Below are 13,992 nucleotides of genomic sequence, written 5' to 3'. Positions count from 1 at the left end.
CCATCGAATGGAAAATTAGAGGATAATTTAGTCAATTTGAATTTTTATTAACTACCAATACCAATTACCATATTCATCTTTTCCTCTTTGTCTCTCCTCTTTCTCGGTTCCTCTCTACCCCTTCTTTCTCTCTCAATATACTTTCTTTTCTTTATTAAGTTTATAATTTTTTTCGTTGTGAACTATGTCATTCAGAAGTCCAATTGGACTCCAACTGATCTAGTCGAGTTGGGTCGACCCACTAAGGGGTAAAATTCTCACAACGTGAATTTTCTCCATTCACAATACTCAAATTTGAAACCTCACTTAAGAGAACAAACGCCGAAACAATTGAACCAATCAGCGTTGCTATTAATTTTATAATTCAATAATACAATTAATATACCTCCTACTAATTTGAATAAAATAATTAATATAAATATTAAAAATTATCATTTTTTTGCAAAGAGTTTAAAATAACAAAATGATCACATAAGACCGCATATAATGCGGCCAATACACGTCTCGTAATTTATAAACGCGGTTAACAGAAGTACAAAGATTATGATAAAATGGGAATGGAATTAATGATCATTCAGTAAATCAATCATTATTACTATATAGAATATTTTAATAGTGACGATTGCACAGTTACATAAAGTTTGATGAGATTTTCGATATCCTTTTATTTCCAATACTACTTACGAAAACCAGACAACTGATATTCTCCCCAAAAAAAAAAAAAAAAGTAGAGAAAACTGATACCCGAATGTAACGCGAGTCAAACTTATTGTACGTAATGTAACCACATCGAAAGGTCAAGGAGGTGGCCATGGCAGTGCGCGCTGGGGCCCACCGAAACAGTCCTCAACCAACCAGCAGCAGCAAAAGAGCTTCAAGCTGTGAGAAAACGTCCCAAAATAAACAAGTGATGAATGATGTGGAATCAATCAACAATATGGATTCAATGTCTTATTTGTTTTGACATTAATTATCTGAAATTTGAAGAAAAAAGAAAAATATCAAGCAGGAACGTTTATTTCCCTTACCCATAAAGAAAATGATCATTATCTAATGCGTGTCTGTTTTATTATTTTACACTTGATATATACATGACTAATTAATAATCGTTTCTTCCACGATACATTGACATGGGTTCTTTCTGCATATATTCAAACTAGAATTTGTATTTGCTATGCCCGGTGATACACGCACTTTTCCATTTCCACGTACTTCTAGAATTTTAATTAAATTTTATTTTTTGCCAAAATTAATGATATAAAGAGAAAAAAAATTACATGACAAAATATTTTTCTAAATAAGTACTCGTACTACACGTGATATAAAGAACATTTCAACTTTTGTCAACATGATGCAATTTCTAATATTTTTGAATTATTAACTAATCCAACAAAAAGAAAGAAAAGAAAACACAAAAAGAAAAATTAAAATGGAGAAAAGTGAAAAAAATAAATGGAGAGAGAAATAGATAGAGAGAAAATGGAGAAGTGGGAAAGAGGTAGTTGGTAGTTATTATCTGAATTCACTTCTCTAATCTTAATATAATTATCCCTTTGTAGTGTACATATATATATATATATATATATATATATAATAAAGGTAGAAAAAAATTGAAGTCCACCGGGTTGTCTCATATTGCCATTGAGTTCCCTTCCAAATTCTATTATACGCATACCGTACCAAATGAATATACTAGCACACATTGAACGCGAACGTATAATATAACGTTCACCCGTGTCACCAACCAGGAGCATATCAAACTATGCAAGCCACCAAAATATAGTGGCCCTTCCAGTGGCGGCCTGCCCCATCTCGGCGGTCTTCCAGTTCCTCCGGCTCCGGCCATTTAATTTCCTCCACACACCTGCTGCTATTAGTTCATAAGAAATCTGTCCTACATACGCCACTACTGGAAAGGATGAAGAAGAAGAGAAAGAAATGAGAGAGCTATCGATTCATACCTTCCTTAAGAGTGCTTATGCACGCAATAACGTGGTTTTAAAGTCTTCACAAGCTCGATATTTATGTTTCAAACACCAAACATGTGGAATATGAGAGGGGAAAGTCTGAAGTACGCAGATGGAGGGACTTATATACAAGAATCGTAAAGTGTATCCTGTCCCTTAAGGAGTTGTTTCATCGTGCCCGTACATCGTCAAATTAATCAACTTGCTGTGATATGAATCTTAGTGCGGGAAATTGATCTAATGGTTTGCAGGCCTGGGGAACGGTTCGCGGATAAGAGAGAGAGTTAAATGATGGGGATCATGTATAGATATAATTAGCCACCCACTTCTCATGAGCAAAAAACCTCACGTTTTCTTCCCCAGCTCTTTTCTTCTTCAAACTTCTCAACCTACCACTTGTATGTTACACATTCAATTGAGTATTGAAATTTTGCACTATATTGAAGTATTAAAACTGTTTCGGGTCCTTCCTAACCGATGCCGTGAGGGGAAGTTGTGATTTGTTTTTCTTTTTACCTCTTCTGATAAGCATATAATGAGGGAAAATTTATGCTTGTCGTGCTATATGTCTTGACCATGTTCAAATATAACAGCGATAATGACGTTTTCATTCTGATAATGAGTTCTGTCTCGACAGATTTGGATTACGTGAAACAGAACTGATTGGAGTAGGATTTAGGAACAAGCAACGCCATGGAGCTTACATTAAATGCGCCGTGCTCTTGGTCGAAGATGCAGACACCAAATCATAACATGTAGGTTAATTAATAGAAAACCATCACGGCACGGGTGATTTGTATCCGGAAAGACGAAATTAAAGCTCTTCCATCGTTTGTAGTAGTTGTTGAGAATTGAATTTTGACAATTTTTAGTAAATAGACGAGCATCCAGTCCTCCAACATTCGAATAATATAACTTTATCTTGTCATTCTTTATAATCTCGACTGAGAGCTAACATGCCAGAAGAAGCCAAGCCCGATCTCAACAGCTCAACTTGGTTGCCACGAGATCTATTCGGCCCCGACTCATAGACTCAAGAGAACTTTTTGACCATCAGGGAGGTTGTAAGCCGGTGCTTCAAACGCACAGGCAAAAAGAATCTTCAACATGACTGGGCAAGCGAAGATCTGAGTGAAGCCTCGTGACGGGCCAAAGGATTCGTCCCGAGGCCAATGAGACATCGAGAATGTTAAGTCAGGTCTGATCATGAAGTGCACCTTGGCACTACTTAGCCTAACTCATATGGTTGTGCATCGGTCTAAGATTCATATTCATGACGTGGCTACGACGGAATAGCCAATTCATATTGCTCAAGGATGGCGATTCTTGATGGTAAATCCCCATTCTAAATCACATACATCCCAGCTACCAAACGTAGGCTTCAAATATCCATACTGTACCGAGTGATATATCAATCTAGGACAAACATAAATGAACCACCGATGATGCTTTCATCCATCGACATCGTAACAAACATAAATCAGCATCCTTCAGTAAAACACCTAGATAGATAAACCCAATACATCAGGGGTAATTATATTTGATGATCAAAAGGATAAAATGTACTGCAATGCTAAAATGACGAACCTACATCACTCGATCAGCTCTGAAACTGTGAACGGGGATCAAAGGATCTCCCGAATGCCCCGGGTTCAAAATTACATAGGACGACAGGCCTTAGGGCAGAGCAGATGGAAAAGGCTATAACAAGAAAAAAAGGCCGCCTTAATTTTCCTCAGTACGGACCTCTCCATTGCACCGCAGTCTGTATTATATGTGTGTATCATTAATCCTTTCCTGTACAAATTTTCGGTGATGGTTTTTCACAAGATTGCAGCCAACCCTACCGACTTCCCATCTACGACCCTCGGTTCTCCCCACCTTCAACCTTAATAAAAGAGGAAAAAATAAGTTATTGAGTTATACTCGCCGAAGGGCAAGGGACATGATCATTTGTTGAAGCCAGCAGCCAGTCTTGTACATCTCAAAGCAGAAACGCCAGCTAGTAATAATGCAAAGTGTTGCAAGACCATTTTGGCATCTTCTCTTATATATGCCAAACCTAACATTGTACTGGCTTCAGTTAGATGGAAAATTTAAATTACACGGAATCATTAGGAAATCAGACTGTCATCTTCCGATTGGAAGGTTGCAATGTGTTAGTGCTGACAGATGTATGGATACTTTCTCGTATATACAGGAGTACAGTAGCTTCATAAACAAGTTAATCAATTAACTAGCCAAGAGAAATGGTTAACTAAGGAAGTTTTTATGTTAAACATGAACTATATATATGAACATGCACGCCATGTATGAACGAAAAGCTTTCCGAGAAATATTGGCATTTTTCAGCATCAATCACTGTACTACAACTATGCCATTAAAGTAACAACAGAGAGGAACGAGGCATAACTGATCGACAGTTGATTGTAACAGTTGCATCACCAGCCACAACGCAGCAAAATGAACCTCAGCCATCGGACTCGCATGCTAAGACTAAAAATGAGCAGAACACCTGAATATGTGAACGCAGAAGGCGTTCCTGTTGATCAGCTCAAAGACACAAATATCTTCAGTGCCGTGCCGTACAACATTATCTTTCAAGAAGGCAGCCCAACCATGGCAGAGCTTTCCCTGGTTACCCTCTGGCTTTGGGTAGCATAGCATCTTCACGGGCCAGGATCTGCCCTCATGCCTCAGCTCCACAGGATGGCATCTTGTCTCTATCTCCGCCCACCTCATGAATTCGTTACATAAGCTCTGCTCAAAATATCAATAGCCAAGATCGATGTAGAATTTCACAGAACAGTGTCGAACTTTGCCATTTAAAGCACAGAGGAAGTTTATAACGTATTAAACAACTTAATACATTAGCACGGAAGCAACACGAGCGAAAGAGCTTCTAGGAAACAATACTCAATGTCCATGCATCTAATGCTTATAGGAAATATTCGTATGCAAGTGAATGTAAGGCATGGGAGTATTAATTACCACGACTCAGCTTTTCATGTAGCTTTGCCTCATTTACCATGAATTGAACCGACCTTTAAATCTCTTGGTAGCTTTAAGAGCTTCAGGAAAAGTTGAGCAGAAGCTTGAAAGGCCAGAGAGACAAAAGAACAGAGCATTACGAGACTCCAAGTTCATGCCCTGTTTGACTCTTCTTCCTGTTGCGCTCGAGAGCTCAATATCTCTCGTCTCTTTTTCTTAAGCTCCTCCAGATCTTTCATTGCTATTTCCCATTTTTCCTTTGACATTTCCCATTCTTTCTTTGCCATTTCCATTTTTATCTTCAATGTCTCTGTCCCCGCTTCGTTACTGGCAATTTGTTCATCCAGTTGCTTGAGCTTAATGTCCTCCATTTGTCTCCTTTTCTCGAGATTTGCCTGGAGATGGCGATCATTTATATATTTAGTTTCATATCATTAATTTCAAAAAGATATATAATTCATAGACAATATACTATGAATTGTGCAACAATTTTCTTTCCAAGCAAAGGTCTAGCTAGGAGTGGCTTCTTTTTCCTTCTTCAGGTTTTTCCTATCATTGCTACTTTCTCGAGACATAAATTGAGATCGGGATGATTCAGAAAGAGTCATGGCTAGGTACCTAATGCTTCGGAGAATAAGAATGTAGTGGAATTTTTGGGATGTGGGGCTTACCTTGGGGATGACGCAGTCGATATCAACAGCATAATTACACACCTCGCAATAATAGACTCCACGTTCTGGGTTCCTGAGTGTCTCACACAAGTCGCAGTATTGCTCCTCATAAGCATAATGTTCATCAACAACTCTATCACGGAGCACCAGCGGATGGAAGTGGAATTTGTGTTTAACGGAATGGGGCAGAGGCAAGCAACTGAAGTGAATATTATAGTTGCACGGAACACAGCGGTAGAAGTCGATCCTGCAATCATCGTAACACACATCGCATTGCACGCTGTATGGCTTGCAGCGTATCTTTCCGAAATAAGATAGGTTATGCTCGTGATGCTGATGTTTCAGAGTCGGCCTCCTCATAGCACAATGTGCATGGAACTGGAACTTACAATAATCACAGTAATAGGTGAATCCCCCAGAGCTTTCCAGACATGCAAAGCAAGGATTGGATTTGTCGAGTGGCTCAGAAGAAAGAAGGAGAGGATGCTGTGGGTGAATAGGGTGTTCTAATTCATGTGGTAGCTCAGCACATGTTTTATGGATCATCATGTCGCAAGCATTTGCACAGACGTAAACTAGACCTTCAGCAGGGCACTCGCAGCAGACAATACGGCCTGATTTATAATCATGTCCCTCAGTTAGAAACTGAAGCCTCATGGGGTGTTTATGGAGAAGCTCACTGTTGAGAGTTAATTCCTCCTTCGTAGCGGAGAGAGATTGGAGAGCGCATCCCACATCAAGGCCAAAGGGACACTCTTCACACTTGAATTCAAAGCCATGTTTAATATAATTAGAGCAGAGAGAGCACTTAAGACGACCTGGTTGGCAAATGAGAGGGTGTTCCGGATGAAGAGGGTGCACAATCTCTTGTGTCAACTTGGCACACGATGGGTGGAGCAAGAAAAGGCAGTCAGGGCAACAGTAAAAATCACCCGATATCTCTTCCTTGCAAACATCACAGGTCGCAAGAAGCTTAGCTTTAGCATAAAAAGATGTCAGTTGGTGGGGGTGGGAAAAATGATGGATCTGATCCCGCCTGTCGTCTGTGCTACGACTATGATCATGATCTCGAGGAGGAGGATGCTTAATGGAAACAGCACAATTCACATCGAGAATGAAACCACATTCATTGCACTTGTATGCGAACTGACACTTCCACTCGCAGACTCTGCATCGAAAGCTAGCCTTGGAATGGACAAACAAGGTGAGCGAGTGCTGTGGATGGAAAGGATGATTCATTATCTTTCGGGGTGCCAGAGCGCATGATTCGTGCAGCACGAATATGCAGGCACGGCAACCATAAACGCGACCAGAGATCCGCCCCCAGCATGCCTTGCAACGGATCCAATTTGGTGCATCCAAGTGGAAGGATGAAAGAGGGTGCCTGTGAGCAAAGTGCTTAATCATCTCCTCCTCGTGGTGGTCCTTGTTCTCGCGCTTTTGCTCGTCCTTATGCTGTTCTTCTTCGGGAGGAGGGAGAGTTGCAACTGCACATCCCACATGTAAGTCTATTCGACAGTCATAACATTGATAGCAGTTAACAGATAGCGGGTAACGACACCCATAACAGCCAAAACTCCGGCCTGAGGGCGTGGATAATACAAGCGGGTGCTGTGGATGAGAGGGATGTTGAATCTCGGGAGGCAACTCGGCACATGACTTGTGGATGAAGAACTCGCAGTCTATGCAATGGTAGGCCGGACCTTTCACGGAGATACTACAGATCTGGCATTCGAATCTGAAACTTTCGCTCAGCTCTTGCAAGACCAGGGCATGTTTATGGCTGGGATGCTGAAGAAGGCGGGAGGTATCAGCAGCAGCCATCCTTGAGAAGAAAAATACAAAGAAGAAGAAGAAGAAGAAGAAGAAGAAGAAACAACTAGATAGATCGCCTCAGAGTCAGAACTAAAAGGAATTCAGGAGTGAAAGGGAAACTGGTAATGTCCCAACAGCTAGCTAGCTTGGGTACATTATTAAAATATCATTAATTTAATGGAGTGGCCGACGACATATATTGGTCGACTGGAAAAAAGACAAAAGAAAAAGAACAAAAGTCTCTCGTAAAAATAACTGATCTTGGAAAAGCCGAGCTCAACGTCTTCTCCTCTTTTCTTTAATCTTATTGCTTCCGATAACTGCATTTCTCAGAATTCAAACTTATGTTGTCGTCCGTGTTGATGTTGCTGCTTCCAATTTAATTAACCAACAACTTGTTAGTTTTTCTTTTATCTTTGATTCTTTCTCTTGGCTTTCACATCTCATTCTAGTGTGCCCTTAACAAAGAAGGGCGTAAAGCTTATGCATTAGTATCATAGAATCAAATAAAGAGAGGATTTCAAGGCGACAGATTATAATTTATGAGGGAATAAAAACAGTCAGAATCCTCATATTTCAATAAAGCGGATAGAACACCTCTTTAAATTCTTCACGAAAAGATTGCACGATCTAGACAATATTAGGCATGAAACCCGTTAATTTTACCCTATTATTGATATTCTATGTTATAATCACATAACAGAGACGTTTGAGGAAATTTGGAGATTATTGTTCATTCCCTTTCTTTCACAGACAATATTATCTACTTTTTTTTTCTAATTATTGAAGGAGACTTATGGCTTAGTATGAAAAAAAATAAAAATCATAATTCTATTATTTTACATATATAAAAGTGTGAAACTTATTTTTGTGTTTCTCGACTTTTCATTATTTACATTTTACCCTTCTCTGTGTGTGGCCCCACTCATAATTATCAGTTCCACCCATTCAACGTATATAGATAAGGTTTCATTTAACACCTCTTAATTATAATAAAACACGACCCTTCAATTAAATAGTGTTTTTTTTATATCAAACCTGACTATTTAATTGAATTTTACCTTTTTTAGTATTACGTGACAGTTTTTTTTTTTTTATGATTCTCTTCATTTTGCTTCTTTTCGAAATATATATATATTTTTTAAAAATTCCTAATTATGAAAGACATGACCTTTTATTCACCAAATAAAATGACTTTTTTTTTTAAAAAATATCAAGTAACAATTCTTTTTTATGATTCATTTTATTTTGATTCTTCTCGGAAAAAAAATTGTCCCTTCAAGTGTCTCTCAATTTTTCTTTCTTTCTGAAATACCCCTGGTGGTTAAAAAAAATGTTATATTGTTACATGTACCTTCATATATAAAGGATTTTACATAAACGTATAAGCAACATACCCCTAATGTTGCTGCTTCCTACTGATGCCTTCACAGCTCTTACGGAAGGACACTGCTCTTACGGAAGGAGGGGTCTCCTGTACAAACTCTGATAGGCCCCCGCTCCTACACCTCATATCTCATGCTGCGAAATCAAGTCGGTCTTCGACTGCAAACCACGACTGTACCTTCATTAATCCTTCTCCTCTTTTCCATCCACAATGTCTTCTTGCCACCTTCAAATGTCTACGCCTTCTGCTTGTTGGACACCCCATCACCATCCATCTTTCCCTGTTGTGTGATAATTTCCTGCCGGAGCCAGCCCCTTGCCCGATCCCCTCCTTTCATGTTAGTTTTATGTTGGTACTTATCCGTTTCATATATAACACGGCGCTATGACACACGTCAGTCTCCGAACTTCGGCAAGAATATCCTGTGCCGCTTTTTTTTTCCATTCGTACCATTTCATTGTTCTTGTTATTGTTTTATTTGAACTTTTGCATATCATCAGGAAAAAAAATGACATGCTTTTTCTGAGTTTCAGTTTTACATTTCTTGTTTGGTTCGAACTAAACCAAATCATTATTCCTCGTGCAAGGGGATTTGACATTGTCCAACGGAAAACTGGAAGAAGGCAGGAGAGAGAGGTGCGATGTGACGATGGGGGGAGCGAGTTCAGTTGATGAGTTGCTTCAGCAACCCGCGGAGCATGTGCAGGTTCCTCCTGCCTGAACTCGAGGACTCTATCCGCCGCACCCACCACCTCGTCAGGAACACCACGAGGTCCATGACAAAAAAGCTGCTGCTTCGTGGTGGGGAATGGATCCGCCCAACTTCGTTCAGGTTAGCCGGTACTCTACATCCTGTCCTCCGCTTGACAATTTGCCTCGGCCTGTCGTTTGCGCCGCTCTCTACTACTCGGTGAGTCCGTTACGTAAATTCGTCATTCTTGGGATTTGAGATATCTTCTCTTATTGTACCGTTTCAGTGAATGTGTTTCGATTAGGATTGTTTCTTCTATGTAGGGATTTTTATTCTCTCTCTAAGTTTTCCTTCTTTCCCTCTTTTGCAACTTTCCTTCCATGGCTCTTTCTGTACAAATGTAAGTCTCACACCATCGTATTTTGCCAAGAGTTATATGAGAATTATGTGGACTATTTTCAGAAATTGATTATCAGTAATCTGATCATCAATTGGTCTTCCTTTTTCCCTGTGACTCGAGACGTTCATCTCTACGCCTGAAAACCAATTATGAGATACACTCTCCGATATAGTATAACATATATATTTATATATATTTATCATGCAAACATAAAATTGTTGATATGCTTCTTTTCAATTGAATATGATTATCACATATTTTACATTTTAGAAATACATAGGACTTAAGAGTAAAGTGTTCGGCTAGATTTTAGACTAGACAAATAAACAATATTATATTAGATCACCCAGGATTCACGGAGTACCAGGATTAGTCGGGTGAAACTCGGACGCCCAGGTCAGCAAAATATATATATATATACATGTATATTATGTAGTGGAGAATGAAAATTAGTCATAATTATAGATTTATCAGTCAAAATTGATTTTCTTTTTTCTTAGGGATCTGAATCATTTTATTTTATTAATAATTAATTTTAGAAAAAGATATGAGTAGAATCCTTAAGGATCTAAATCGGGAGTTGCAAGTAACCGAACAAACATGGGCAGTTACAAAGTCAACAAGACATGGGGCGGTCAACAATTCAGGTTGGTTGTGAGGCCACACAAGTGGGTCTGTGGGGTTGGACGGTGAATGGGCGCCTTGGCTCAGTTTTGGGCGGTGGGAACGGGCCAATAGCCACTGTTCTTTTTTTTCATTATTTAATTCTTAAATTATTGATCATTTTATTTTTGGCTAGGATTAGGAAATAACAGTAGTTGTTTCTTTTTTTCTTTTATTGGTTGAAAAATTAGAACTAATCCTAATTGAGTTTTCAAATATCAGAGTTCACATAAAAAAATTAGAACTAATGTTTTAAAAATAAAATCAAAGGCCTTCTTTTTTTTATAGAGTTTTGCAATCATTTGCTTAATTACCTCTATCTTCTTTATTTTTGTTATTATTATAGTTTGAAGAAGGTATATGGTTGTTAAAATCCTTTGTATTTCCACAGAGACAGTTTTTTTTTCCCCAAGTGTAGGTTGTCCCTTTTCTTGGATAAGTAAGTTTACAGGGTGGTTCTAATTATATACATATGTATGCATATATATTTATTATTTATCTTTTGCCCCATATAGTATATAATATATATGCTATTTGTAACCGCAAACAATATGATTTATTATATATATCTATTAAATTTACATAACGTGTAATCTATTTTTGCATACACGTTGTCACGTGTCTTTAAACACCCGCCCTCAATAATTGACCTCGAGCCGAACTCATTTTTCGTGCTCGGGTGAGGGGGGACACTAACACGAGGCGCACTCTTGACTGCACTCGGACATATTGGACCTGGCATGGTGTGGGTACGCACACTCACGTAGGCGCGCATACGTGTAACCCAGACTCTGATACCATATTAGATTTCCAATGGGCTTACACGGACTTGGATCCATATCCACTTAAAAGCTCAAACTGATAAATGGTGGTATCCAAATCATATATTAATTTATGAATTTTTTTTCTTTTTCGATATGAAATTTATCCCATTTTATTTCTCAATAATATATAGGGTCACATTTTGCGGAATTCCTGTAGTGAGTTTCGTTAGCAATAACTTCAAAATTTGGACGCTTTTGAGTTTCAGTTTTCCGTTGATTTATGGCTGTGTCACTTTTATATCTCTCACTATTTTTAAGTTTTTAAGTTTATTGGGTGGAAAGTCGGTAATAAAAGAAATGTTCCTTCCCTAAGCTTACGACTATATATATATATATATATATATATATTCCCAATTTGGGTTGAATTACACGCTCTTTCAATGTTGGCAAATTTCCCAACTTATTGATTAATTTAAAAGTAAAAAAAATGTTTTTTAGACAGAGTGATTGGTTTATTTGTGCAAATATATAGCTGAACAACCCATCCTAACATCCTCTAATCCATAAGATATTAGTCTGGCAAGGGTGGAGCGGCAGAAATTGGTTGGTTCAACGTGCTACAATACATAGGATATTATTAAACATCGACCCTTACGCACAAGAACCATGATCAGTTCACTGAATTGAAACAAAAAATAATGTAATATTAAAATAAGATAACATAAAATTTTCACTTCTATTAAGGTTTGCATGTGACTGTTAAGTCAAGAGGTTCTCATTCATACAAAAAAAATGTAATTTTTCTGTAGAAAAATAATTTGATTAATAGGGAGAAATAGTGGGAAAAATAGAGAGATCGACCCGGAAGAAAAGGAGAGAGAGGAGAAAGCGAGAGAATCAAAGCAAAATTAGAATGAAAGGGCAGTTATATCCTATACATTTACAATAATATCTTCAATTTTTAGCAGTTCATTTTTTTTTCCGGGTAATTTAGTAGTTGATATTAACTAGGAAAATTGCACAAAGCGTAATTTAGGAAATAAAAAATGAAATCAAAGGAAATCTCTCCTTTCATATAACAATATATATTATCTTATCTTATTACTAAAATAAAAGTGTGGAGCTCCTCAATAATTTTTTTCATATTTATTTATCTCCATTTGTGCCCTCATCAGTCATCACAATGTAATTTCACTTCTTTTATACACCCATTATACCCTTTATAGTGTGTTTACATAGCTTGTTATTAAACAGCTGGATCCTCTATACTTAGCGATCTCGAAATTACATTCTTTAAAATTGGTGTATTTTTAAAAAAGATGGGGAAATTCTCCTGTCTAAAGGCACTTTCGAGGGTAAGATTTTGATATGATAAGAATTTTTGTTAATTATATATTTTAGTTTATTTTTATATGTTTATCTAGAAGGACATGACTTTATAAAAGGATCTGTGAAAGTGGCCATCTCGGGAATGTATACAAGAACAAGACGGCATGTCTTGTTGGAGTTAATTTCTGTAATTTTGAATTGATTTAGTTTTGCAATGGGAAAATTCTATTCTTGCCAGAAGCATACCATTTATCGAAATCATCTTTGGAGAACTGATGGCAAATTAATATTTCGATAACCAAATTTATAGTCAACTCTTATTATTTAGAAATTGATTGTCCCATTACTTTTGAAAATGTAAATACATCTCTATGAAAGTCCATCGGGAAAATAATTTTTAAATTTATTTTGATATATTCATACATTATAGGTGATTAAAAATCATATATTTAAGTTAAAATTCATATGAACTAATTAAAGATACGGCCTTCACATGCAACGCACGTGTATTCTTACTAATAATTAATAAAAGAGCATGAGTAATATTATCGCGAAAATCAAACCTAGTCAAATCTTTTTTGTTATTAGACAAAAACATGTATTACTGCATTACACTCTTTTTCTCGAAACCCACCTTTTTTTTTTGTAAAGAACCAAAACTACACCTTTTTTTTTATCAGTACAATTGGAGGGCATTATCTTTAAATACTTTAATACTTTTCTTTCTCCAATCAACGTGCTATATTCGAATAATTGTTTAAGCAATCATTAGCATCTCAACCTCACTATCAGACTGGCATTGGGAAAATTCTACAGTCCATCAACCTATGTATTATCAAATTCTTGGACGAAGTAGTTTTTTTTCCTTCTTTAATCAATAGATCTCTTGGTTGCGGTTTCTTCGGTGGTAAAGCTATTGTACAGAGTTTGCCTCAAGATACTTTGCTGGTATTTATTGTTCCATCATTTTCATCTTGAAAAAACGCCTGCTATTACTTATCCAAAAAGAAAAAATATTCGGGATTTATTTTGGGTCAAAAAATATCCGGGATTTTTACGACTAATAAGAATCCGAATTTTCTGCAAGGCAAAGCACCCTATCTAGATTCTGGAAGGAGAATGTCAACAAGAACAAGAAGATCTATCTTCAGATTGAGAATCTTGCAAAAAAGAATGGGAGCAATCCTCTCCTGCTCAATTGGCACTCGCTTGGGTTCTCGAACAAGGAAATGAAGTTGTACCAATTCGACACACTATTTATCCAGCACTCTAGAGATTTACATAAAAAAATCGGATAAATAGTTTGTCGAAAAC

General features: G+C 37.3%; 2 protein-coding genes across 2 annotated transcripts; both read right to left on the bottom strand.

Annotated features, from left to right (window-relative positions):
- Positions 1-3,474: 3,474 nt before the first annotated feature.
- On the bottom strand, positions 3,475-4,748 carry LOC116208268. The gene is made up of 2 exons (XM_031541613.1): positions 4,483-4,748; positions 3,475-3,855 (listed from the first exon to the last, which is right to left on the bottom strand). Exons 1-2 carry the CDS (start codon positions 4,707-4,709, stop codon positions 3,738-3,740), a joined length of 345 nt encoding a protein of 114 aa, XP_031397473.1. The 5' UTR covers positions 4,710-4,748; the 3' UTR covers positions 3,475-3,737.
- Positions 4,234-7,608, bottom strand: LOC116208258. The gene is made up of 2 exons (XM_031541604.1): positions 5,630-7,608; positions 4,234-5,353 (listed from the first exon to the last, which is right to left on the bottom strand). Exons 1-2 carry the CDS (start codon positions 7,451-7,453, stop codon positions 5,111-5,113), a joined length of 2,067 nt encoding a protein of 688 aa, XP_031397464.1. The 5' UTR covers positions 7,454-7,608; the 3' UTR covers positions 4,234-5,110.
- Positions 7,609-13,992: the final 6,384 nt, after the last annotated feature.

Source organism: Punica granatum, chromosome 5, assembly GCF_007655135.1.
Source record: "Punica granatum isolate Tunisia-2019 chromosome 5, ASM765513v2, whole genome shotgun sequence".
Lineage (NCBI taxonomy): Eukaryota > Viridiplantae > Streptophyta > Magnoliopsida > Myrtales > Lythraceae > Punica > Punica granatum.
Note: the sequence above shows the minus strand (reverse complement) of the source record. Positions and strands in the feature narration are given on the sequence as shown.

Excerpts from the sequence above, each read along its gene's own strand:
- LOC116208268 (XM_031541613.1), bottom strand. The coding sequence starts at position 4,709 with ATGAGGTGGGCGGAGATAGAGACAAGATGCCATCCTGTGGAGCTGAGG. Across the intron at positions 3,856-4,482 it reads TTCTGCGTTCACATATTCAG|GTTGAAGGTGGGGAGAACCG; the intron begins GTGTTCTGCTCA and ends TCTTTTATTAAG.
- LOC116208258 (XM_031541604.1), bottom strand. The coding sequence starts at position 7,453 with ATGGCTGCTGCTGATACCTCCCGCCTTCTTCAGCATCCCAGCCATAAA. Across the intron at positions 5,354-5,629 it reads TCGACTGCGTCATCCCCAAG|GCAAATCTCGAGAAAAGGAG; the intron begins GTAAGCCCCACA and ends CGCCATCTCCAG.